This window comes from Mesoplodon mirus (genome assembly GCF_964341445.2).
Source record: "Mesoplodon mirus genome assembly, chromosome: 5".
In the NCBI taxonomy this organism is placed as follows: domain Eukaryota; kingdom Metazoa; phylum Chordata; class Mammalia; order Artiodactyla; family Ziphiidae; genus Mesoplodon; species Mesoplodon mirus.
The window spans coordinates 37,960,818-37,986,188 of record NC_138980.1 but is presented as its reverse complement, the minus strand read 5'-3'; the positions used below and the strand labels follow the sequence as shown (position 1 = coordinate 37,986,188).

General features: G+C 50.0%; 1 protein-coding gene across 5 annotated transcripts in view; it reads right to left on the bottom strand.

The window, feature by feature from the left end:
• ARHGEF18 (Rho/Rac guanine nucleotide exchange factor 18) overlaps positions 1-25,371 on the bottom strand; it is a 93,469-nt gene that overhangs the window by 47,836 nt on the left and 20,262 nt on the right. For 2 of the 5 annotated variants that reach the window (XM_082621352.1, XM_082621353.1), the window contains exons 3-10: positions 23,506-23,771; positions 22,435-22,585; positions 21,646-21,760; positions 20,921-20,978; positions 20,546-20,590; positions 19,977-20,054; positions 18,955-19,057; positions 18,669-18,810 (exon numbers count right to left, since the gene is read on the bottom strand). In XM_082621352.1, the coding sequence (XP_082477478.1) occupies positions 18,669-18,810; positions 18,955-19,057; positions 19,977-20,054; positions 20,546-20,590; positions 20,921-20,978; positions 21,646-21,760; positions 22,435-22,585; positions 23,506-23,771 (958 nt within the window). Of the gene's footprint in view, positions 1-11,008; positions 11,408-11,456; positions 11,746-18,668; positions 18,811-18,954; positions 19,058-19,976; positions 20,055-20,545; positions 20,591-20,920; positions 20,979-21,645; positions 21,761-22,434; positions 22,586-23,505; positions 23,772-25,371 lie in introns of those variants that run through there. The other 3 variants (XM_082621356.1, XM_082621354.1, XM_082621355.1) reach the window with 3 other exon arrangements.

Below are 25,371 nucleotides of genomic sequence, written 5' to 3'. Positions count from 1 at the left end.
TGAGATTTGGGGGCCCCGATTCTACGACACAGAGATGGAGGCCACCCCTCCAGCTTTGATAAGCAAATTTTCCACATCTTTGCTTTTCTAAATGACATGGTAGGGACTTCCCTGGTGGTCCAGTGGTAAAGAATCTGCCTTCCAATGCAGGGGACGTGGGTTCGATCCCTGGTCAGGGAACTAAAAGCCCGCATGCCGCAACGAAGACCAGACACAGCCAAAATAAATTTAAAAAAAAATTACATGGTAAATGACTGGTGGACAGAGCAGAGGATGGAACTCGGGGTGGGGGGGACAACCTCCCTCTAATTAACTCACTAATTAACGCCGTTTGGGAACTTTCATCCAACTAGTTATAAGCCTGGCTAAATGGTGATTAGCTCAGAATTATCTTAACATCTCTGTGTGCTTCTCACTTCCACCCCCAAGAATGATGTCCAGGACCCGGATCTGACGCTTCCCATCTCCCTATGTTCCACCCCGTTTTCCTGGTCTACTGACTAGACGGTCACCTGCCAGAAGAGGAAATGAGGCTGATGTGACACCATTTCTTCCTAATGATTCATGCTGGCTTTCAGGCTCATGACTTCAGCTTTGATAACCCACTCTTCTGGGGGACAGGGGTATGACAGCGGGTTGGCTGGTCTCTAGTTGGGAGACTGCCCTGGGCCAATTCTTCTGCTTCCTTTCCAGGCCTGGGACCATACTTACCAGACACCAGTCTTCTGGTGGAATGCCTGGAGATGTCAGAGGTCATGGGTATCTAAGACTTGTTTTTAAGTTCTTACAACCCTCTGGTGTCAGATGCAATGAGTGCAGAGAAGCCTTACCATTTAACGATTAAAAAACAAACAATCTGGGCCTCCCTGGTGGCGCAGTGGTTGAGAGTCCGCCTGCCGATGCCAGGGATACGGGTTCGTGCCCCGGTCTGGGAGGATCCCATATGCCGCGGAGCGGCTGGGCCCGTGAGCCATGGCCGCTGAGCCTGTGCGTCCGGAGCCTGTGCTCCGCAACGGGAGAGGCCACAACAGTGAGAGGCCCGCGTACAGCAAAAAAAAAAAAAAAAAAAAACACAAACAATCTGATTCAAAAATGGGCAAAGCGCGTGAATAGACATTTCTCTAAAGAAGATACAGACGTGGCCAATAAGCACGTGAAAAGATGCTCAACATCCTTACTGCTAGGAAAATGCAAATCAAAACCACAATGAGATGCCGCTTCACACCCACTAGGATGGTCCAATGGAAAGTAACAAGGGTTGGTGAGGATGTAGAGGAACTAGAATCCTCATATGTTGCTGGTGGGAATGCAAAATGGTGCGGCTGCTATGGAAAAGTGTGGCAGTTCCTCAGAAAACTCAAACATAGAATTACCATTTGATCCAACAATTCCACTTCTGGGTATGGACCCAAAAGAACTGAAAGCAGGGACTCAAATAGATATTTGCACACCCATGTTCATAGCAGCATGATTCACAATACTCAAAAGGTGGAAGCAACCCAAGTGTCCACTGACAGATGAATGGATAAACAAAATGTGATATATCCGTAAAATGGAGTATTATCCAGCCTTAAAAGGGAAGGAAATTCTCACACCTGCTACACCTGGGTGAGGACATCATGCTCCGTGAAATAAGCCAGTCACAAAAGGACAAATACTGCATGATTTTACGTATACGAGGGACTTAGTGTAGTCAAATTCTTAGAGGCAGAAAGTAGAATGGTGGGGGGCAGGAGGCTGGGGAGTCAGTGTTTAATGGGGACAGAATTTGGGAAGATGAGAAAGTCCAGGGGATGGGCGGAGGGGATGGATGTACAGCAATGTGAATCTATACTTAAAAATGGTTAAAATGTTTTCTTAAAAAAAGAAAGCACAGGGCCTCCCTGGTGGCGCAGTGGTTGAGAGTCCGCCTGCCGATGCAGGGGATACGGGTTCGTGCCCCGGTCTGGGAGGATCCCATATGCCGCGGAGCAGCTGGGCCCGTGAGCCATGGCCGCTGGGCCTGCGCATCCGGAGCCTGTGCTCCGCAACGGGAGAGGCCACAACAGTGAGAGGCCCGCGTACCGCAAAAAAAAAAAAAAAAAGAAAAAAAAAAAAAGAAAGCACAACTAGAGCTGTAGGAGGCTTGACCAGCGGAGCGAGCATCTGCTGCTCAACCATCGTGGATTTCAACTTCCTCCCGTGAACCTGACGTCTCCGGGGCAGAAGACAGACTCAAACAGCACTTAAGAACCTCATTCCTCCTTCTCTACTGACAGCTGTCCTGCGTGATGGATGGGACCCTGAGAGCTTCGTTGAGGAACTGGTTCTGACACCCAGGGACCCCCACAGTGTAAGTGGCCTGGAAGGCGCCCTGTGGTGCTCACTCCTCAGAGCTCCCTTAGCATTTGACAAGGATGGTTCATGGAAATAAGGGGGAAAAAATGCTCCATTTACTGTTGTGAGTCATTCTGATGAACAAGTTTCACCACTGCATGGGGGGGCGTGGGGAGGCGGGGGTGTCCCTGGAACTTTTTACCAAGAGTAAACTAGTAGTTACCATATGATCCAGCAATCCCACTCCTGGGCACAGATCCAGAGAAAAGTCTAATTCGAAAAGATACATACATCCCAATGTTCACAGCAGCACTATTTACAAACAGCCAGGATATGGAAGCAACCCAAGTGCACATCAACAGATGAATGGATAAAGAAGATGTGAGATATATATATATATACACACACACACACACATATGAAATAGAATATTACTCAGTCATAAAAAAGAATGAAATAATGCCATTTGCAGCAACATGGACGGACCTAGAGATTATCATACTAAGTGAAATAAGCCAGACAGAGAAGACAAATATCATACGATATCACTTATATGTGGAATCTAAAAAAATGATACAAGTGATCTAATTTACAAAACAGAAATAGACTCACAGACATAGAAAACAAACTTATGGTTACCAAAGGGAGAGTGGGGGGGAAGGAGAGATAAATTAGGAGTTTGGGATTAACATATACACACTACTATATGTAAACCAGGTAAACAACAAGGACCTACTGTATAGCACTGGGAACTATACTCGATATCTTGTAATAATCCATAATGGAAAAGAATCTGAAAAAGAATATATATACACACACACACACACACACATATATATTTCTGAATCACTTTGCTGTACACCTGGAGCTAGCACAATATTGTAAATTAACTATACTTCAATTAAAAAGAAATTCTATAGTGATTTAAAAAAAAAAAAAGAGTAAACTAGTAAGAATCACACCTAAAGGATGACATTGACCACCAACGGAAATGGCCTTCCAACATGAGGTTGAAAAAGGGCAAATCTGGTCGGGAGGACAGAGGTATGACCTTGACACTTCGGTATGAACACAGCTGGGAAAGAACATGAGGAAGACACCCCTGCACTGTCCAGGCTTGTCCCAGAGCTTATCCGCTCCCCTTTGCTCCATTTCACACTACTTTCTGGTGTCAGGAAGGAGGCACCTTCAGTCTCATCCACAGGGAGTTCAGACCCTAAGAAAGCATATGCCTGGTGGGTAAGTATTTCTCGTCCCTCTGAGTACAAGGCCAGATGCTTGTACTGGCCCCAGCAAAACCATTCCACCCCCTTAGGCCCCGCCAGGAAGGGCAGCCGGCTTTTCGTCACTGGCGTGTTTTAAACAATTATGTTAATTCAACTGACTGTCCAGAAATCAAAATGACACGATTGAAAAACATTTCAATGAAAACAGATGATTTTGAAAAGATTAATTCAGGTGTAGCTACTACACATCTGAAATCTTCCAGAAAACCCCAACTGGCCTTATTATATATTATTACTATTTTAAAAACCTTTAATGCAGGAAACACAGAGCAAATGTTAGCAGAGGTGGCTGGAAGGAGGGCAGAGGAAATCAAACACTTGACAGAGGCCAGTGGGTTTCTCTTTCAGCAGATAAAAAACATTCTGTTAAAGGCGGAAGGGAGGAAAGAAAAACTTGCACCTACAATGCCAGGAAAAAAAAAAAAACAAAACCTGTTTGCTTGCAATGGCCTGGGAAATTATTCAAGGGCACTGCATTTCTGTCAAAAGACAACCAAAATGGTGTGAGGGGTAGGTGAGGCTTAGCAAGACCCTCCATGGGGAGTTCCCAGTGCAAACTCACACCTGCGAGGAACTCCTGTCCCCCCTGCACCTGTGTCCCTCATCAAATTTACAAGATCAGAGTCATGGGTCTAGAAAGAGAACAGGAAAAGTCATGAGTCTATTGTACGGGGTGGCAGACTCTGGCCTGTGGGCCAGCCACCTGTTTTTGTAAATAAAGCTTTACTGGCTCCCAGCCATGCCCACTTGTTTCTGCGTAGTCTGGGGCTGCTTTAGCAAGTTGGGTAGCTATGACCGAGGCTGTGTGACCTGCAGAGACTATAGTATATACTATCGGGCTCTTTACAGAAAAAGTCTGCTGAGCCCTGGTCTACTGTATCTAATTGGTTTGTTTTGGAAACGAGGGCCTATTCCTAACAATCAAGATGCACCCAGCAGGGCTCATGGGGCATGGGAAGCTCCCATTTTTAATCCCGACACACACAAGGGAATGGAATAAAGGAAGCAGCAAAGTGGCTTAACTGTTTGGAGTCATTACTGAATCCAGAGCCCTGAAATAGCCCATGCTGGCAGCAAACAGGTATGAGGTGGGTTTCTGAGCATCTCAAGATCCTCACCGTCCTAAGAATGCCAGCTCTAACCAGCTCCTATATTAGGAAAATTCCAGAACCTTGCAAAACCTTCATTAGTATTCCTTTTAGTGCTGCAACGGTGTGAGCTTGAATATATTTGAATATATCTCATGTCTCAAGGTCAGGAAGAAAACACTTTCATGTACTTATGTAAGCTAGGTGCAGGGCTAGGCAGATGGAACATTTTTTTCCCTCTCTAAGGTACAAGAGTTGTGTATTTGATGAGGGTGGTATTTGAACGCACGGAGAAGGAGGAGATTATTCAGAGTACAGGCAAATAGTCAAACATTTTGACCCACTGTAATATATTAGGCACCTATTTATACTTTGTAGCAAATTATATTCGCAGCGGATTCAGATTTAGAAGCTTCCAAGCAAGGAACTAGTTTTCCTGAAGATCTCCTCTTTCCTCTTACTTACTGGGTTCCTGAGAGTGAGCCGAAGTTCAACACTTAGCTTTAAAATACCTGAAAATTACAATGTGTTCTAAAGAATGTAAGAATGAAATACTAACAACCCCTGTAAACTTGTTCTCATTTACAAGTCACTGGAAATAGAAAGTTCCTGAGGGGGGTGGAATAGGGTCCCCCCCAGATTCATGTCCACCCAGAACCTCAGAATGTGGCCTTATTTGGAAACGGGGTCTTTGCAGATGTAATCAAGTCAATGATCTCAAGATGAGATCATCCTGGATTTAGGGTGGGCCCTCCTAGATCCAAAGGATGGTGTCTTTATAAGGGAAAGAAGAGGGAGATTTGGACGCAGAGACACACCGATACAGAGACAGACAGACACATAGAGAGGAGAAGGCCATGTGAAGATGGAGGCAGGGGCTTCCCTGGTGGCACAGTGGTTAAGAATCTGCCTGCCAATGCAGGGGACACGGGTTCGAGCCCTGGTCCAGGAAGATTCCATATGCTGCGGAACAAATAAGTCCGGGTGCCACAACTTCTGAGCCTGCGCTCTAGAGCCTGTGAGCCACAACTACTGAGCCCACATGCCACAACTACTGAGCCTGCGTTTCACAACTACTGAGCCCATGTGCCTAGAGCCTGTGCTCTGCAACAAGAGAAGCCACCGCAATGAGAAACCCGCGCACCGCAACGAAGAGTAGCCCCTGCTCGCCGCAACTAGAGAAAAACCGCACGCAGCATCGAAGACCCAACACGGCCCAAAATAAAAATAAATAAAATAAATTTATTTAAAAAAAGATGGAGGCAGAAGGATGGATAAACAACAAGGTCCTACTGTAGAGCACAGGGAACTATATTCAATATCCTGTGATAAACCATAATGGAAAAGAAGATGAAAAAGAATGTATATATGTGTATAACTGAATCACTTTCCTGTACAGTAGAAATTAATACAACATTGTAAATCAACTATATTTCAATTAAAAAAAAAAAAAAAGATGGCCAAAGCCAAAGATCGCCTCTGGCCACCTCTAGAAGCTGAAAGAGTCCATCACAAGGAAGGATCCTTCCCTAAAGCCTTCTGAAGAAGAACGGCCCTGCACACACCTTGATTTCAGACTTCTGGCCTCCAGAACCATGAAAGAATATATTTCTGTCATTTTAAACCACCCATTTTGTAGTCATTTGTTACAGTAACCCTAGGAAACTAATACAGTTCCTCAAAAGTCAGAGTTATTGTGTCACCAAGTGCTTCATCCTTTTCTAAACATTCTTTTACCGTCTGGTGCACTGGGACCCCGGCGTGGCATTCTGACATGGAGGACCAGTTGAGGACCAGGCCCATTCATGAGTTGGGAAGACAGCTTATAATAAAATAGAATAGAAACTACCAGAGTAAAACTTTGGATCCCGTGTGTGTGTGTGTGTGTGTGTGTCTGTGCATGTGTGCGCATGCTTATGGCATCACTGTGTAAAATGGTAGTTTTCATTATGATTGTGGTCAAAACCAAACACACAATAGTGTCCCAGAAGCCCCCATATCCAGGCCCATCTACAAGGCGAACCTTCTAGACCAACGGAAAGCAACCCCAGTTTTTAAAAATCTCTGGGGGCAGTGTTTAGTTTTACCATCTAGAAGGCCTTCAGATTTCACCTTAACTCCGTTTCTGCTTTTTGTTTGTTTGTTTGTTTATTTTTTGGCCTTGCCTTGCGGCATATGGGATCTTAGTTCCCGACCGGGGATGGAACCCGCGGCCCCCTGCAATGGAAGCACGGAGTCTTAACCACTGGACCGCCAGAGAATTCTCTCTGCTTCTTGACTAGAGATCAGTTGTCCAGGCAAAATCCATAGAGACAGGAAACAGATTTGTGCCTGGGGACAGGGAAATGGGGGGTGATTGCTAATGAGTAGGAGATTTCCTTTTCCGGTGATGAGAATGTTCTGGAATTAGTGGCGATGGTTGCACAACTCTGTGACTATATTAAAAACCACTGATTCATATACTTTAAAAGGGTGAATGCTATGGTATATGAATTATAATATCCCAATTAAAAAAAGCAGCAGCAGAATGGCTGACCCTCTGGATGGCAGAGCTCTCCCCAGCAGGTGGGGAAGGTGGGGGCCTTCCCCTTTGATCAGAGCTCTGGGAATATTCTAGAAGAGGGAGAAACACCACAAGGAAGGTTTTAGCTTCCTGATCATAAGCGGGGAGGGGGTGCAGGGGGAACCTGGTGACAAATTTAGAAGCACTGATTTACCAGGTGTGACTTATAATTGGGCCTTGGATTTCTGGAGTAGATCCCTGTGGCTGTACTTCGTTTAAGAAAAAACCTATGTGTGTGTAGATATGTATTTGTTTTGAAAGAAGTTATATAAAAAAAAAAAAAAAGCAAAGTTGTGTTCACTGTTGTAACCCTAGGACCTGGTTCACAGAGGGTGCCAGGTAATAATCTGCTGAATGAATTAATGAAGGAATGAACGAACACCCCCAAACACTGCAGGAGCACTCCACATGCAATGACAACCCTAGGAGATAAGGAGTGGTATTATGTTTCTAATTTGATAGACAGGAAACTGAGGTTTAGAGAGTTTTAGTTGCACCTCCAATATCACGGAAGCAGACCTGAGCTCCCTGCTGCCGCCTCTGTGTTCACAGTGCTCACGGCTATGTGTGCAGAGAAGGGGCTGCAAGGCAGGTCAGCAAAGGTGGGGTGACAGCGGCTTGCTGGGGAATGTTAAAAAGCCTGGAATGTTAGAAGCTTCCGTGGTAGAAGGACAGACGGAAAGGGAAATGAGATGGCGCAGGGGTGCGCATAGGAGGCTCCCAAGTCAAATGAGAAGGAAACCCAGGTGCACGAGTTTCCTATTGCTTCTGTAACAAACTACCACAAACGCTGGCTGAGAACAACACAAATCTATTCTCTTTCGGTTCTGGAGGTCCGAAGTCTAAAACAGGTCAAGGGTTTCCCTGGTGGCACAGTGGTTAAGAATCCGCCTGTCAATGCAGGGGACACGGGTTTGATCCCTGCTCTGGGAAAATCTCACATGCCGCGGAGCAACTAGGCCCATGCGCCACAACTACTGAGCCCATGCAGCGCAACTACTGAGCCTGCGTGCTGCAACTACTGAAGCCGGTGCGCCTAGAGCCCGTGATCCGCAACACGAGAAGCCACCGCGATGAGTAGCCTCTGCTCGCTGCAACTAGAGAAAGCTCCCGCGGGGCAACAAACGCAGCCATTAAAAAAAATAAAAACAAAATAAAATAAAATGTAACCACCCACAATGCGTTAACCGTATATACTCTAAATTAAACCTTTAGAATATTATTTTTTCAAGATGCGATGGCAAATCGGCTGTGTATTTGCTACTTTGAACGTAAGCAAACACTACTTTAACCTCGGTGGAAACTATGAATCTACCTAAGAACAAAAGCAAAGAAACGCCAGTTGAATTTAGTTTACACCCAAGGCAATTTTAACCACACAAAAAATGAGCACAGCTGCAGGGGTCCTTTCCCTGAGACCTCCACAAGGACATTATTTTAATTACTCTGCCCTTCCCCCGTCAGCCACATTCCTCCTCCAAAAAAATTCCTAGCGGCCGCTCCAGAACTGTGACTGGAATTGTTTTGCACCTGGAGAGAGGGTTTTCAAAACAGAGCGGCTCTTCGCCACTTTCAGGGGAAAAGTAAAGTTTAACTAACAAATAACAAAGAAACAGTGATTGGGCTGGAGGTAACAAAGACCTCTGGGCTTAAAATGACTTATGAGTGCCCCGATGAAAATGTTTAGATGAAAGTGTTTAAAAAGTCATCGATGGAATTTGAGGAAATGGAAACAGGACCCAGGATGAGTGAAGAAAAATGAAGGAGACCTTGACACAAGGATCAGAAATATGCTAAACACGTGGAAGGTAAACACCCAGGGAGGCACAGCTGGTGACCACAGCCCTAGTCCCGGGCGCTGGTGACATGGGCAACGGGCCCTGCAGCCAGCTGTAATCGTTACTGTGTGACAAGAATGAAAATTAGACCACAGTTTCTGCCAGGAACAACGTACGTGCCACCACAACTTTCAGCGTAGGGGCATTGTCAAGTCAACTGAAGGAAAAAAGAGAAAGAAAGGAATCAAAGAATCCCTTTCTCCTTTCTCTCAGGTATGCCACTGAAAAGGGACATAAGTGATACAAACCCCAAACAAGTTACATTTACAATAATTAAATTTAGTATGCCCGCCGGCTGTATGCTCTTACTGGATTTAGAGCAACCTTTTTTTTTCTTTCTTTCCCACTCAAAAGGGCTTGACCCATAGAACTAGCAAGCTATTGGTAAAGCATAAAACTCTGACCCAGTCCAAACAACCGAGATGCTCAAACTTTCCAGACTCTTTATTACTTGGAATGTCAACTTAAAAATACAGGCCTGGGATGGAAGAAAGGAAGGAAGGAAGGAAGGAAGGAAGGAAGGAAGAAATAATGCCATTTGCAGCAACATGGATGGACCTAGAGAATATCATATTAAGCGAAGTAAGTCAGAAAGAGAAAGACAGGGCTTCCCTGGTGGCACAGTGGTTAAGAATCCACCTGCCAATGCAGGGGACACGGGTTCGAGCCCTGGTCCGGGAAGATCCCACATGCCGCTGAGCAACTAAGCCCGTGCGCCACAACTACTGAGCCCGCGCGCCTAGAGTCCATGCTCTGCAACAAGAGAAGCCACCACAATGAAGCCCGCGCACTGCAACGAAGAGTAGCGCCCGCTCACCGCAACTAGAGAAAGCCCGTGCGCAGCAACGAAGACCCAACGCAGCCAAAAATAAATAATAAATAAAATAAACATTAAAAAATCTTATCTATAAAAAAAGACAAATATCACATATCACTTATATGTGGAATCTAAAAAAAATGATACAAATGAACTTATCTACGAAGCAGAAATAGACTCACAGACATAGGAAACAAACTTATGGTTACCAAAGGGGATGGTGGGGGTGGGGGATAAACCAGGAATTTGGGATTAACATATACACACCTGTTGTTTACCTGTTTATATATAAAGCAGGTAAACAACAAGGACTTACTGTATAGCACAGGGAACTATACTCAATATCTTGTAATAACCTATAATGGAAAAGAATCTGAAAAAGAATATATATAACTGAATCACTCTGCTGTACACTTGAAACTAACACAACCTTGTAAATCAACTGTACTTCAAAAACAATTAAAATTAAAATACAGGCCTGGGGGCATACCATATGCACGGAGTATATCACATTTATTGAGCATTCACCATATGCTAGGCGCTGTGCCATGCACCTTACACATATGATCCCATCAAATCCCCAACCAACCCTTATTCCCGGTTTAAAGGTGGGGAGACTGAGCCTTAGTGATGGGAACTGGCACCAGAACCCAGATCTGATTTGACACTCAAGCCTGGGCTCTGGACACTTCTCCGTACAGCTCCAGAATTACTCATTCACCTGGATACCTGCAAAATCATCCCCAGATCGCCCTTGGCCATAGGGCTGTTCACCTGTCCTGAACTCTAGTCAACAAGAAGGGACCCGCCCTTCCTCGCTCCAGGCTGGAGTTCCACTCTCCCCCGAACGGAGGCAAAAGGGGGAAAAGCTGTGTTCTTCCCTTCTGTGGTAAAACTTCGCGAACACTTTTGACCCCTTGGGCCAGCCATCTCTTCTACCGCTTCGATCTCAACGGAGCACCAGGTAGAGAAGACAAGGAGAAGACAGCTACCACAAACCGTGCAAGGACCAAGGGCCTCTCATTCCTGCACCGCACCATCTAAATTCTCCCACAAGAGAGAAACTAGAGAGAGAACTAAGAAAGACCCAAAGCACACACACTTCGTATGTCTTTGTTACCCCAACGATCAACTGTCAGGAGGACGTCTGCTCCGCGGAATAAGTGCCGCTCGGAGGCTTCAAGTCCCCCGGTGCTGGGTATTGTTATGGTTATCGCCACATCCCAGGTCCTGCCCCGGGGAGCTCCAGAACCTGGAACCCGTGTCCTTTCCCGGCTGAACCACGGAGGTTGCACCGCCCAAGCGCCGGGGCTCGGACAGAACCGGCGGGCATCGTCTGCACTCTGCATTCGCCAAACACAGCCCACATGCACGAAAGGGGCAGCCGGCACTGCAGGACCCGCCCGCCAGTTTGGACGAGCCCATGGGGGCCGGGCCCGAAGCCCAGGCAGTCCCGGGGGTCCAGCGCCCGAGGCCGCCCCCGGGCCCCGACGGCGCCTCCCCGGGGCCCGAGCCCCGTTCTCCTCAGCCCCGCCCCGCCGGCCTCACCTCGGTCCCCCGCAGGTCACTCGCCGCCCGCAGCTTCCTCAGTACCCCGGCCTCCCCTGCCGCCCGGCCTCCCGGAATCCACTGCCGCCCTCAGCCCGGAGCCGGAAGCGGGAAGCCGCGCGGGCGAGGTGCGCACGCGCCGCTCCACCCCGGAGGGTGGACTAGAGGGTGTGGGCCCGGAAGGGGGCGTGGCCGCGAGGATCGGTGGGTCCCGGTAACTAAGGACTTGGGTTGAAGCTGAACCTGGGGTCTCAGGCAGGGGTCGTTCTCTCGGGTTTACGCGGGGCGAGGGGACTGAAGAGTATTTGCGAGGAGGGTGAGAGTGATCCTTGAGGGGCGGGTTAGTGGAGCAGGGGGGCGCCTACGGGCGATCCTGAGGGGAAATCCGCGGGGTGGGGGGCTTTTTTGGGGAGGGGGTCAGTGGGGCGCTGGGGTATCTGTGGGACTGGGGGGCGCTTAGAGGGGATCCTAAGGAGAGATCAGCGGGGTTGGGGGGCGTTTTGTGGGGTCAACGGGGGCATGGGTGATTAGCGGGACCGAGAGGGGTTTCCTGGGAGAAGATAGCGGTGCTGGGGGGGCGACTTGGGGAATTGGGGGTGTCTGGAGGCGGGAGTTGGGGTACAGTGGAAGCCTGGGGACATCTACGGTGGATGAGTCCGGAGGCGAGAAGTTTGAGAGGGGAGAGTACAAGAAATGGAGAGAACAGGTCTGTCTCCTGTGAAGAAGTGGCAGCATAGATTACAGGAAATGAAGATTACGGGTCTTGGAAAAATGAGTCAGATATCTCTCAGGTGGTCCCAGACACCCCAGCATAGGTACCACCAGATACCCCAAACACATACCAGACACCCAGGCAGATGCCATCAGATACTCGCTTTCAGTCACCCGCAAATAGGTCAGACACCCACATAGGTCTGTTAAATGCCCCCAAACTATTCAAAATATGAAAAACATACCAAATATCTCAAAAGTACCGGACACCTTCATCCAGGAGCCATCAGATACCCCCAAACAGGCTTTCAGACACCCAGAAACATACCAGAGACCCCACATGGACACTTTCAGACACCCTCCAACACAGATGCTATCAGATACCCCCAAACAGGTGTTCAGAGTCTGAAACACATGCCAGACACCCCCACACAGATGTTTTTAGACATCTATAGCCATGCCAGATGTCTCTCCAAGTGTCAGCACCCCTCAGGTGCCATCAGCCATCCGGGTCCTGAGGCTTCTTGTCTAACCCAGGTCCCCCATAAGTGGAGGGGGTGGGCAGGAACCAGGAGAGAAGCCAAGCACCTTTCACCTAAGGCCCAAGTTGTTCAACCAGGTCAAGGTCGCCCCAAACCAAACTCACCTCAAAACACACACAATCTGTTGTTGAGAGCGCTCAGTTCAGAAACTGGGTGGCAAAGTCCCCAAGTGACCTGCCTTCACTTTAAGTTTAGGCTTCATGATCAAGAGAGGGAGCATGTCCAGGGAGTTGGAGGGTCCAGAAGTACAAGAACCCCACCCCAGTTGAGGCCATCAGATACCCCACCCCAATTGAGGTCAGAAGCCCAGACACAGGTATTTCGAGGTCTCGATGGATCTGTAAATGTTCACTCTCTGAATTGCTATGACTTTTGGACTTTATCCCAAAGGCACTGGGGAGCCATTGAAGATTCTAAGCAGGAAGAATGGCATGATCCTTATTTCTATAGCCCCCTTGGTTATAGAAACCTTCAGGTTGACAAAGTTCTCCCCTAAAACCTTTTCAAGGGGCCTGTCAGGAAGGAGAGGTATCTCTTGTCTTCCTTTTATCCATCCAACCATTTCCTGCATTTTATTGCGTCCTTATCATGGGCCAGGGACTCTGCTAAGAACTAAGGAGCTATATGTCTATAGCTGCATTTCCCAGTCTTGGTACTAATGACAATTGGGGCTGGATAATTCTCTGTCGTCAGGGGCTTCTGTGCATCAGAGGATATTGAATAACATCCGTGGTCTCTTCCCACTAGATTCAAGTAGCACTCCTAGTCCTGACAACCAGTAATGTCTCCAGATATGGCCAAATATTCTTTGGGGGGACAAAATGGCCCTTGGCTGACAGCAGTTGGCCTCAGAGACGCTCAGAACTTACAGTCACCTAATGCCGGCTTCCTGGGGAGGTGGCCCTTCGCTTTGTTTTAGAGAGTGAGTAAGTTATGTGGCAGAGGCAGTTCCAGGAACAGCACTGAATGAGCAAGGCGCAGGTGATGGGCACAGGCAGGCACAAGACTTCAGGGTGGCGGCGCCGGGCAATCCCGGTGGCTGAGTAGTGGGAGAGAAGGGTGGAGGGGTAGGTGGGGTCAGACCACGGAGGGACCTCAGAGGTCAAGGCCAGGAACAGGACTGTCTGGAATGGTGTTCCATCAGCGGGGCTGGTCTCTAGGAAAGCACCTCAGCTTTACCCTGGAGACGCACCTTCTGTAATTACCTGGAGCGTGACTCATTCACTGTTCTGTTTAACTTACTGTGGGGCTGTTTCCTTAAGTCGGTAACATCTGGCTTTGAATACCTGCGATGGGAGGTAGGCTTGTGACGAGTTATACCTGGGCAGTGCCTGCCCTCAGCCTGCTGGGAGCAAGACACAGCTGTTCTGGCCTCACATGCTTCCTTAGACAGGTGTGGGGCTGTGGTCAGAGCCCAGGGTTAGGGTCTGTGATTTAGATGCTAGCTTTGCCTCCTCAACAACAAGAAATAATGATGGTGTCAGTAGGTGCTACCATTGCCTGTAAGTACCAGGCGCCACGCTGAGTGCTAGCCACATCATTTCTGTGACACGAACTCCAATCTTCCCTGACCTCAAAGGGTTGTCCCGAAAGTCAAATGATGCTTCCAGGAGGTGGAACTTGACTCCTGCTATCCTGAGAGTAGGCTGGATTGAGGGACTTGCTTCCAAAGAAGAGAGTAGGGAAATGGGAAAATAGTAACCTGGCAGATGTTACCTTAACCAGGTGTTAAAGGTTAACATCTTCACGGATGTCATGTCAATAGCACGTCCCCCTGATCTGATGAGCCAGGAAGGTTCCCCAAACCCATAACCCCTTTCTAATTATAAGAAAACCTCAGACAAACCCAGATTAAAGGACATTGTACAAGACACCTGGATAATATTTCTCAAGACTGTCAAGGTCATGAACAATAAGAAGAGACGGAGAAACCCTCAAAGACCAGAGAGACTGGGAAGACAGGGTGGTTGAAGATAACGTAGTATCTGAATTGGATCCTGAAACAGAAGGAGAACACTAATGGGAAAAAAAAAACGGGTGAAATCTGAATTAAGTCTGGAGTTTGGTTAATAGTACTGTACCAATGTTGGTTCCTAAATTGTGACAAACATATTGTGGTCATATAAGATATTAACATGAGGGGAAGCTAGGTGAATGATGTAAGGGGGCTCTCTCTGCACTTTTCTGTAAATCTAAAATGAAAGTACTTCCCTGGTGGTGCAGTGGTTAAGAATCCGCCTGCCAATGCAAGGGACACGGGTTCAAGCCCTGGTCCGGGAAGATCCCACATGCCACGGAGCAACTAAGCCCGAGCGCCACAACTACTGAGCCTGCGCTCTAGAGCCCACGAGCCACAACTACGGAAGCCCACACGCTCTAGAGCCCGTGCTCCACAACAAGAGAAGCCACCGCAATGAAGCCCGCGCACCGCACTGAAGAGTAGCCCCTGCTCACTGCAACTAGAGAAACCCCGCATGCAGCAATGAAGACCCAGCGCAGCCAAAAAAAAATTAAGAAAAATAAAAAAAGTGTAAAAATAAAATGAAAAATTTTGGGGAGAAAAGGGATCTGCTGCCCACTGGAGGGTTAGGAGAGTCCTCAGATAGATAGTTGTATACTCTGAGTTAGGGTATAATGCCAAAATGCAGCAAAAGATTCCACTTACAAGTCCCAGGTCTGGTCTTTTTGAAGTAACAAACAAAACATTTAAGTTATCCCTCCTGCCTGCCTTGCATTGCATTCTACGCGTGGTAATTCATTGGTTTATGCTAGCCACGGACAGCAATCCACAACAGTTTCATGCTTATACCAAAGAATGGAATCTGATCCTTAGTACCTGGTATTTTGCCTGTAAGTCTACTGATAAAAGATTATTGGAGGGCTTCCCTGGTGGCGCAGTGGTTGAGAGTCCGCCTGCCGATGCAGGGGATGTGGGTTCGTGCCCTGGTCCAGGAAGATCCCACATGCCGCGTAGCAGCTGGGCCCGTGAGCCATGGCCGCTGAGCCTGCGTGTCCGGAGCCTGTGCTCCGCAACAGGAGAGGCCACAACAGTGAGAGGCCCGCGTATCGCCAAAAAAAAAAAAAAAATTATTGGAAGCCAGTCACAGAATCTGAAAATAAACTCTAGTCTCTCATTTACTATTTTAGGGCTTTCATAGAAGCCAAGGACTCATTGCAAAACATTTTTGCAAGGATGACCACTTGTATTCCATCCAGGAACAATATATTTTTGCTTGGTTTAGGATTTCCGGTAGTTTATTTCAAAGCGAAGGAAAACCAGCTGAGCACGTGTTTGCTGTCTTTAGATCAGCTGGCAAAAATACGGTATGAAAGTGTTTTCATCTTCCTATTATTCTAAATATTATTGTACAGAGCTATTATTAATGCCTTTTTTTGGTGGGAAAACCTTAAAAATTGCCCCAAATATTGACATTAAGCACGTCAAACAACAGAGTGTCTTTGGTATGTTAAACTTTTGGTTTTCATGTATCTGTAATTTAATTTTCTTTTAAACTATAAAATTTTGCCTTTGGTACAACTAAAAGAATTAAAAGTTAATTTTATTAAACAAAAAATAGGGACTTCTCTGGCGCTCCAGTGGTTAAGACTTCCTCTTCCATTGCAGGGGGTGCGGGGTTGATCCCTGGTCGGGGAGCTAAGATTCCACATGCCTCGCGACCAAAAAACCAAAACATAAAACAGAAGCAACATTGTAACAAATTCAATAAAACTTAAAAAACGGTCCACATCAAAAAAAAAAGTTAAAAAAAAATTAAATGGTGTCATGTGGCAGTAGATTGGTGATTAGGGGCTCAGGCTCTGAGTTCAGACCCTGCTCTGTGACCTTTGGCAAGAACTTAACTCCTCTGGGCCTCAGATTCCTCATCTGTAGAAAGGGGGAATACTAGTGCCTATCTTACAGAGTTGTGAAGATTAATGAGGAAATCTGTTTAAAGGACTTGGTGTTTGGGATATTGTATCTGCTCAGTATAGTAACATTACTCTCTAACTATTTGTACAAAGTCTTCTGTGATTGTAAAGTGACCTTCAGGAAATTAATCCCTGTTGGAACCCTCATGTTCAAGGTCAGATGTGTAAGGGGTTCATTGATCTGTTGGCTACTGTAAGTCACTTCCCTGGGTCTTCCTTGCTGCTGGGAAAGCTAGCTCGGGGATCGGCAAACTTTGGCTATAAAGAGCCGTAAGGTAAATATTTTCAGCTTTGCGAGCATGCTGCAAAATACTCAACCCGGCCATTATAGCGTGGATGCATTTCTGTACTGTCCATGGCCCAGTCCCGGATCTTTGACCTCATTCTTCCTCCTGCCAACCTCCCACTTGCCCCTTGAATTTGATGCCTGAGATACAGCTCCTTGGGGCTTGATCCTGGCCCTCCAGGGACGACCCTGTATCCAGCAGACCTCACCTCCGACCCCCAGAAGAAGAGATTAGGAAGTCAACAGAAACAGGAAGTCACCTGCTGCTTAAAAGGACTTTAAGATGCTGAAGACTTTGCAAAGCCCAGGTGGCCTCAGCTGAAAACTGAGGCCATGTGTCAGAAAGCGGGTTGGAAATCTTCCAATGCAGAGAAAGCTCCGAAGGGGACACCCCTGACAAGAGCAGCCAACAGCCCCACCACCAGCAAAAACAGTGCTCCGGAAAAAGGAAGGAATCAGGAAGAAGGAAGATGCCCACGTGTGGGGCCAGGCAAGGAGGAAATGCAAAACCTGCGGCTCAGGTCACAGGGAGGCACCTGCCCTGCAGGTGGAGGGACAGCTCTCACGGCACAGCCCATCCTGGGGTCAGTTCTCTACTGCACTCCCCAGTGATTCTCACTGGGGCAATACTAGCCCCCAGGGGACATTTGGCCGCATCTAGAGACATTTTTGGTTGTCATGACTCATGGGATGGGAGTTAATAGGTATCTAGTAGGTGGAGACCAGGGATGCTGGTCAACATCCTCCAAAGCACAAAATAGTTCCCCCTTCCCCCAACAAAGAATTACTAGGCCTCAAATAGCAATAGGGCCAAGGTTGAGGAACCCTGAATTAGCCTGAATTTGCAACTAACATGCAGTTGCTGGTGCCTCCTCTCTCTCCCTTACAAAGCCCAATTTGTTTTCAAAAAGGTGATATGCTAAATCTCAGCAAAGGCCAGAGTCATGTCCCTCCAAGGCCTCTGGAACCCAGTACTTTTTCCTGAGCAGACACCATTACCCCCCAGACAGCCCCGGGAGGCAGGAAATTGCCTGTTATGGGCTGATCGTGCCTCCCCCCACCGACCCCAATTCATATGTTACAGTCCTAATCCCCCTCAGTACATCAGAAGGTGGCCCTATTTGGAAATAGGGTCATTGCCAGTTTATTTACTTCAATGAGGTCATACTATGGTAGGGTCGAACCCTAAAACAATGTGACTGGCATCCTTAGGAAAAGGGGAATTTCAGACGTAGACAAGCATACAGGGACAATGCCATATGAAGATTATAGTTCTGCTGGCACAAGCCACTGGACTTCCAGAAGCCAGGAGAGACACCTGGGGTGGACCCTTCTCTAGCACCTTCAGAGGGAGCCTGGCCCTGCTGACACCTTGATGTCGAACTTCTTCAGAACTGTGAGACAATGCATTTCTGTGGTTTAAGCCAACCAGATGGTGTTACTTTGTTACGCAGCCCTAGCTAACTAATATACTGCCCAAGTCTGGATTTTGCCAAAGGATTTTTGCAACGACGAAAGCTGAGACTTAAAGGGAATTTGGTGGGGGGGCAAGCTAACCAAATGGTCCCTGCTCTTAGGGATGGATCCCTGGTGACATCCAGGAAGCCAGGGTTGGTCCGAGCTTAGAAAGGGTGAAATAGGACGAGGATGCAAAGAGTGAAGGAGGCCATGAGAACGATTTAGGGGAAGTGAAGGAGAGGAAGTGGCTGCCATCGAGGGGATGGGCTGGGCCACCAGACTTACCAGAGCTCAGAAAAGGTTTGCCACACAGCGGGCAGCTGGAGTGTCCAGAGTAGGTTCCTTGAGCCAGCTGGTGCCCGTTGACACATTCTTTCCACTCTCGAGCATCCTGACCTTTGTCTTTCAGAAGCACTGGGCTCTTCCCCTGTTGGGGACAGAGGTGGGCCTTAGAATGCCCTGTGCATCCAGTCTCGCCTCGAATCATAGAGATCTGGAGCCAGGGGCACCCTGACAAGCTGCAGAAGGCAGAGGGGGATTGCCCCCCCTACCCCCAGCCCGGCCCCCTGACCTTCTCCTTCTGCCTGGTGACTCGACATCGGAGGGAACTCAGTCTGCGCTTCACCCTGGCACTCCTGTCACTTCTCTCCATCTTCCCCGCTCTGTCCTCGCTCCTGAGGGGCAGAAAATTTGGTGAGGAGAGCGCAGTAGACCCAGAAGGCCCTTCTGAGCCAGTCCTGCAGGTCGCTTCTGGGATCCACCTGGAATCTGTCTCCCTGAGGCCCCTTTATCCTGTTTCACCCCTGCTGTGGTCCCTAACTCTCTCCCTCCTTCTCTCACTCACTCATTCACTGAACAAACATTTACAGAGGTTTGCAAATTTCAGGAACCTTGGGGACCAGGTTTGCAGAGGGGAAGGTGACATGGTCTCCAACTTGAGGTCCCTTGATGGGCCTTGTCCATCTCAGCCTCCTCCCTCTGATTCATGCCCCCTTCCTATCTCATCAGCCTAAAATCCTGCCCATTCTTCCTGTGGGATATCTGTCAAACCCGGCTTCCCTCTTCCCATCCAATGCTGCAGCCCCAGATCATGCCTCTCCTGGATGACTGGCACACCCTCATTTAATAAATATGTATTAGGTCATTGACAAAGAAACCCAGCCCCCGCAGAATCTAGTCCCTGGAGGGAGATTCCGTACCTCCAGTCTGTACCCTTCACTGCTCACCATCATCGCTCACCACAGAGCTGTGCTCCTTTGCTTCCCAGGTGTGATCTGGCCTCTGCTGACTCCCCCCTCCCTCCCCTCCTCCCAGCCCCACCCCGACACCGTTCCTGAGGAAGGCACCGATTTCTTTTCCCCATCCTCATTTCTTCATATTGGTGAACTCCTACTGTTCCGTCGGAACCCAGCTCAAGCTGTCACCTCCTCCAAGAAGCCCTCCTCTGCCCTACCAGGGCATATGAGGAGCCCCCCTACCACCCCCACCATTGCCCTGGTGGTTCCAGTGAGAGGACGGGGCCCCCAGCTCAGGGCCCACAGTAACCTCTTGTGGGAATCCAGTGGCAGCCTGCCAACAGCTCTGCGTACTCACTCAGACAGGAACTCAAACCAGGTGAGGTTTGAGTGGGCTCCTCCGGGGCTGACGGACAAGGAAGCCCTCTGCCAGGCCCTGCAGGATCAGAGGGGACAGACACAGCAGCCCTTCCTTCCTCCCGCAGGTGCCCCCTCTCGTGCCCCTCTCCCTCTGGGCTCCTGTGGATAGGTGTGCCCCCCGTGCCATGTCTGAGATCACACCATCCCTTCATGTGTGGGCTTGTATACGTGGTCATTGCGATGGGTTTTCCAGCAGAGGGTGATAACAGGACTTGGTCAAACAAAATCAGCATGTCAGGAAGTTTTTCTAACAGATGGCAGTATTTTGGGAAAGAGGTACCTTTTCCCATTTGGACAAAAGCTGGCGGCTTGCTTCTGCACCCTGTCCTTTCCCACACCTGGACGTCCTCCCACCTCTCCTGTCACCATTTTCCTCCCATTTCTCCTTGTCTTCACACCATGCCTGTTCACTCCTATACCTGTCCCCCTACAATTTCCCCCTACACCTGTCCTCTGCATCTGCCCTCACATACCTGTTGCCTCACACCTAGCCCCCTTTCCACTTACCCATGGTACTGTCGGAGTTCTTGAAGCACCTGCTGGACAATCAGCCTGCAATGGCAGATAAAAACAGCCCACAGTTGCCCCACATGACAGACATTCCCCGAGGTGAGCTGTGATTATCCTACCCGGTCCCAGGTCCTGATGCAGCCCCTAAACTGGATCCCCAGCCCCTCCCCCATGCTGTCGAGAGCCTTTCTGAGGGGACTGGGTCCCTCTCCTGGGAGAAGGATGGTGTGGTAGAGAAGATCGAGATTATTATAGGGGGACAGTGGCTGGTCACTTACAGCCAGTGATGCTACACCCTGCGTCCCTCCTCCCCAAGCCTTGACTCCTTGGCTGTCCAGGGGGTCCCTCCCTGAGCCAGGGGCGGACACTCACACATGATCTGGCTCTACGTGGTCCTTTTCCATGCACTCCAGCACCGGTGGATCCAGGCCTGGAATCAGCCCCCACCCCAAGAGGCACAGGCATGAAGGGGGCCCTGGGGAAGGACCAGCCCAGCATGGCGCCCCCTAAACCCACCCCTGCAGAAATGGAGACTGTCCAGATGTGGCTTGCCACTCTTGGGGAGGAGAGGCGAAAAGAGGGCAGAGAGCCAGGGATGGAAGTGTCCCCGGCGTGTCATGACTGCTTACGACTGGCTAAACGCTTTACACATATGCGGTCAGTGAACCCTCCAAGTGACCCTAAGGAGATACAGTAATTGTCTCATTCTCTGCGAGAAAGCTAAGGAGGCTTAGAAACTTGCTAGAAAGTGGTAGATTCCGGTTTGGCCTGTAGATCTGTCTGACAACAGAGGGACACAAGCTCTTCAGATAGAGATTCAGAGACAAAGAAGGAGATAAAGAAAGAGACAGCGTCAGAGGGAGAAGGGGGAGCCCTGCGGGTCATTGCAGTGTTGTGTCCACCTTGGCTGGAGGATCCCTGGGGGTGGGGGGGGGAAGGGCAGATGATGCAGGAATCCCCCCCACCCCCTCAGCATTCTGCCCAGTTCTTGTCCAGGGGACCCTAAGCCCCCTCCACCAGCCCCATCCAGGGGACCCTCCAGCAGAAACCCCCTACTCCACTTGGTTTAAATGAAGGAAACCCCCAGGCTGGGCTACCTTGAACCGCTGGAGCGGGCACTTCCAAAGCCGGAAAGATTTCCAGGGAGCTGATCTCATCGAAGGACACGGGGACTGACCGTGACCTCACTCTTTTTTCGGGGCTGTCACATTCCTGCAGGGAATAAGCATCTCGCTAAGCCTGGAGACAGCCCAGGCTGCAGGCAGGCTCGCCGGGTCGAGGGTCCCCAGCCTTCAGCTGCAGACAGGGGCTGCCCCCAGCCACGCGGCATGAGCACAGAGTTGGGACTCCATAGCAGCTGAGGGCTGGAGCCATACCCTCCCCAGCCATGGGCTGCAGTCCTGCAAAGGACCACCAACTCCCCACCCCAGCTGTGGGCTGGAGCTCTGGAATTCTGAGCCACAAATTCCAGCTATGGCCAGTAATTTCCCCCCAGGTCATGGTCATGGGCAAAGATGCTCCAGGCAGAGGCAACAGCTCCGAGCATGCATTCCCCAGGTTTGGGCTAAAATCCCAGACCTCAGACGAGCCCTCCCTACTTCCAAACTCCAGTCACAGGCAGCACCTCCTTCCAGCTGCAAAGATGCAGAGACATGCCCCTGCTCCCCAGCCCAGGGGTGTACTTATGGCCAAGGATCCCAGCCCAGTAAAGGACCTTCAGGTCTGGGCTGTAATCTCAGGACCCAGCGACTCCCCAGTCACGGGCTATACCTGCCATGATAAAGCAGTCCCCCCAGCTATGGGCAAGGCACTCCTTGGAACCTGCAGAGACAGTGCCTGGGCCCACAGGTGTGTTATCATCTGGGGTGGCTGCAGGTTGCACCCACCTTGTTTGGTGCCTCTGGGGGGGTTCCACCCCCAGACAGACACCCCTTGGTCCAGGCCTGCAGGCCCTCTCCTGGCAGGTTCAGAGCAAGGCTGGCCAGTGTCCGAGGGAGAAAGGGCCCCTCATTTTCAGCTGAGGCTTCGAGGCTGAGCCTGGTGGAGGAAGGGAGGGAGTCGGGTCTCTTCCACATGGTTGCTGCCCCAGCTCCAGCATGTGAGGCATGGGGGCCTGGAGGGAACCCGTGGGTAGCCCTCTGGGGGGACAGGGCACAGAGAGGGGTCCAGCTCTCCCAGTACCAGAGAGGTGGGTGGGGAGTCTGGCTGGGGAATTTTATGCTGAAGTTCCATTTGCATCGCGGGCCCACTCTTTTTTGTGTTTTGGGTTTTCTTACCTTTTTTTTTTTGGCCCAGCAGCATGTGGTATTAACTTAGTTCCCCTACAGGGATCAAACCCATGTCCCTGGATTGGAAGCTCGGAGTCTTAACCACTGGACCATCAGGGAAGTCCTCCCTCCCACTGTTTTTTTTTACACAGACTGGATTTCTATCTGGGGGGACCTGTGAGGGGTGGAGGGGGCAGCTAAAGCACCCCTCTCTACTGTTTGGGGCTACCACTGTGGTTTGTGGGTGGCACTGAGCACGCATCTGTGTTTTGATCACAAGTGCATCTGTGGCTTTGTGCACGCATGTGCAAGTGACATGTTCATGCCTCCCTGGGTTTGAGCAGGGGGAGGGTGCACGCCTGCATGTTGAGCGTGGGCGTGTACGCCCAGGGTGCACGGGCGGGTGTGCACATCTAGGTCTGAGCCTGCCTGCTGGGTTCACGCAGTTCCAGTCTGGGCTGGTGCATGCTCCTTCAGCGTGTGCGTGCTTACCCATGCACACGGATTCATGTGCCCACGTGGGCTCTGTGTGCAGGCCTGCATCTCCGGAGAGGGCCTTTGGGGCTGCCTTCTGACAGTGCAGACACCTCTGGTGGCCCTTGAGCTAGGTGACAGAGAGGCAGGGGGGCAGCGTGGCCTGGTCTCCCTGGGGGTGTGTCCCGGAAGGCGTTAGCAGGTGGGGCGACTGACCTCTGCCAGGCCTCAGAGCAGCTCCGCGACCTCTCCCAGCTGCGTCTTCGAGGCAGGCCCTGGGACCCTGCCAGGCTGGAGAAGGGCGAGTCTTCTCCGGCTTCTTCGCTAGGGGGCCCACTGCCCCTGGCCCCTCTAGGCTGGCTTTGTGAAGGGACCTCAAGGCCCAGGTCCTGGACATACTCACTGCCCTGAAGCTCCCCCAAGTCCAGGGTGAAGTCCTCTGAGCTCTCGCCATTGCCAAGCAGCCCTGGAATTCCATCCTCCTGGAGACGGATGGGGAAAAGGCATTGACCGAGGGCAGCAGAGGCCCCCAACTCGCAGACCCTGCCCTTCCCCCTCCCGTCCAACCTGGGTTCAGCGCCCATCTAGTGGCAGGTGGGGTAGAATGGGGGTGGTCCCCTCAGTGTAATGTCTAACGCAGGCCTTCAAGGCTTTATTCCCCCAAAAGGGGCCAGAAATCTGGGCTGGCAGACCTGATTCCACCTCCCTTACTGACGGTCTTATGAAACAGACAAAATAACCTGTCCTGTCGACTCACCCAGCTTGTTTTAAGCCTCAGGTAAGATCATGCCTATGAATGCAGTTTGTAAAAGCGCTGCACGGAGGTAAATTATCCTCGGTGCTACTGGTGGAATTTCAGGCAGTGTCAGGGCTCGTAGTCTTTCTTTCTTTCTTTTTTTTTTTTTGGCCGCACTGCGCAGCATGCGCTATCTTCATTCCCCCACCCGGAATCGGACCTGCACCCCCTGCAGTGGAAGCGCGGAGTCTTAACCACTGAACTACCAGGGAAGTCCCAAGGGGCTCCTAGTCTTTTCCCGGGGATGCTTAGGGTGTGCACTCATGGGTCTTCTGTACCCTAAGTCTCCCTCCCAGGCCTAGGGTGAGGCAAGTGAGGCACTCACCTCGGACACAAAATTGTAGGGGGTGCCCCAAAACTCAGGAATAAAGAAAATCATACTTTAATATAATATTTTTAAAAAGAACTCAATACAGTGCAAAGAGGTCCATGATGAGCAAATTATCAAAATGTTTAGACATGACAGTTTCGGACCCCGCACCTCGCTTGCCTCCCCCTATTTCCGGCCCTGCTCCGTCCTACCAGAGGGTAGCCTGGAACCTCTGCGCTCCTAAATCCCCTGCAATAGCTTCCGCTCCCGGACAGCAGAAGCCTGAGCTCGTGAGCACAGTGCAGAGGGCTCCAGGGTCGGAGCCTCACGTTGCAACCCACCCATGAGGCATCGATGTGCTAGGCGCTGTTAGACACGGAAGATACACAGGGGTGGACGATGATTGCCACATCCACCAAAGCAGCAACCAATCTGCACCCAGAACTAGACGGGTGTTAGCCCTAATCCCACCTCAGCTCCACCAGGGGGCGTTGTTGTCCCACTTTCCAGATCAGGAGACAGGCTCAGGGAGGAGAAACGACCACACAGTCCTGGGCCACACAGTCAGTAAACCGCAGAGCCAGACCCAAACTCAGATCTGTCTGGATCCAAAGCTCTATCCTCTTTCTTACCCTTGTTACTCTTCTATTTCTTTTTCCTCTCTCTCCCTCCCAGTCATTCTATTTGCCATTTTTTTTCCCCAGCCAGAGCACCTGCTTTTTCCTCTCCTTGGAGAATCTCTTCTCCCAAGTCCCCCAGAGGCAGCCTGGTGAACTCCTACTCACCCGTCAAAACCCAGCTTGGGCATGCCCTCCAGGCTGCCTTCCTGATTCCTCCAGTCTAAATAAGGTATCCCTCCTTTGGGCTGTCAGGATCTGCAGGACAGGGTCTGTCCTTTTCCAGGCCTTTGTTAGCACTGTCCTCAGACAGGGTTTTGTGGGTAGGTGGGGAGTCCTCTACCAGTGCTCCATGCAAA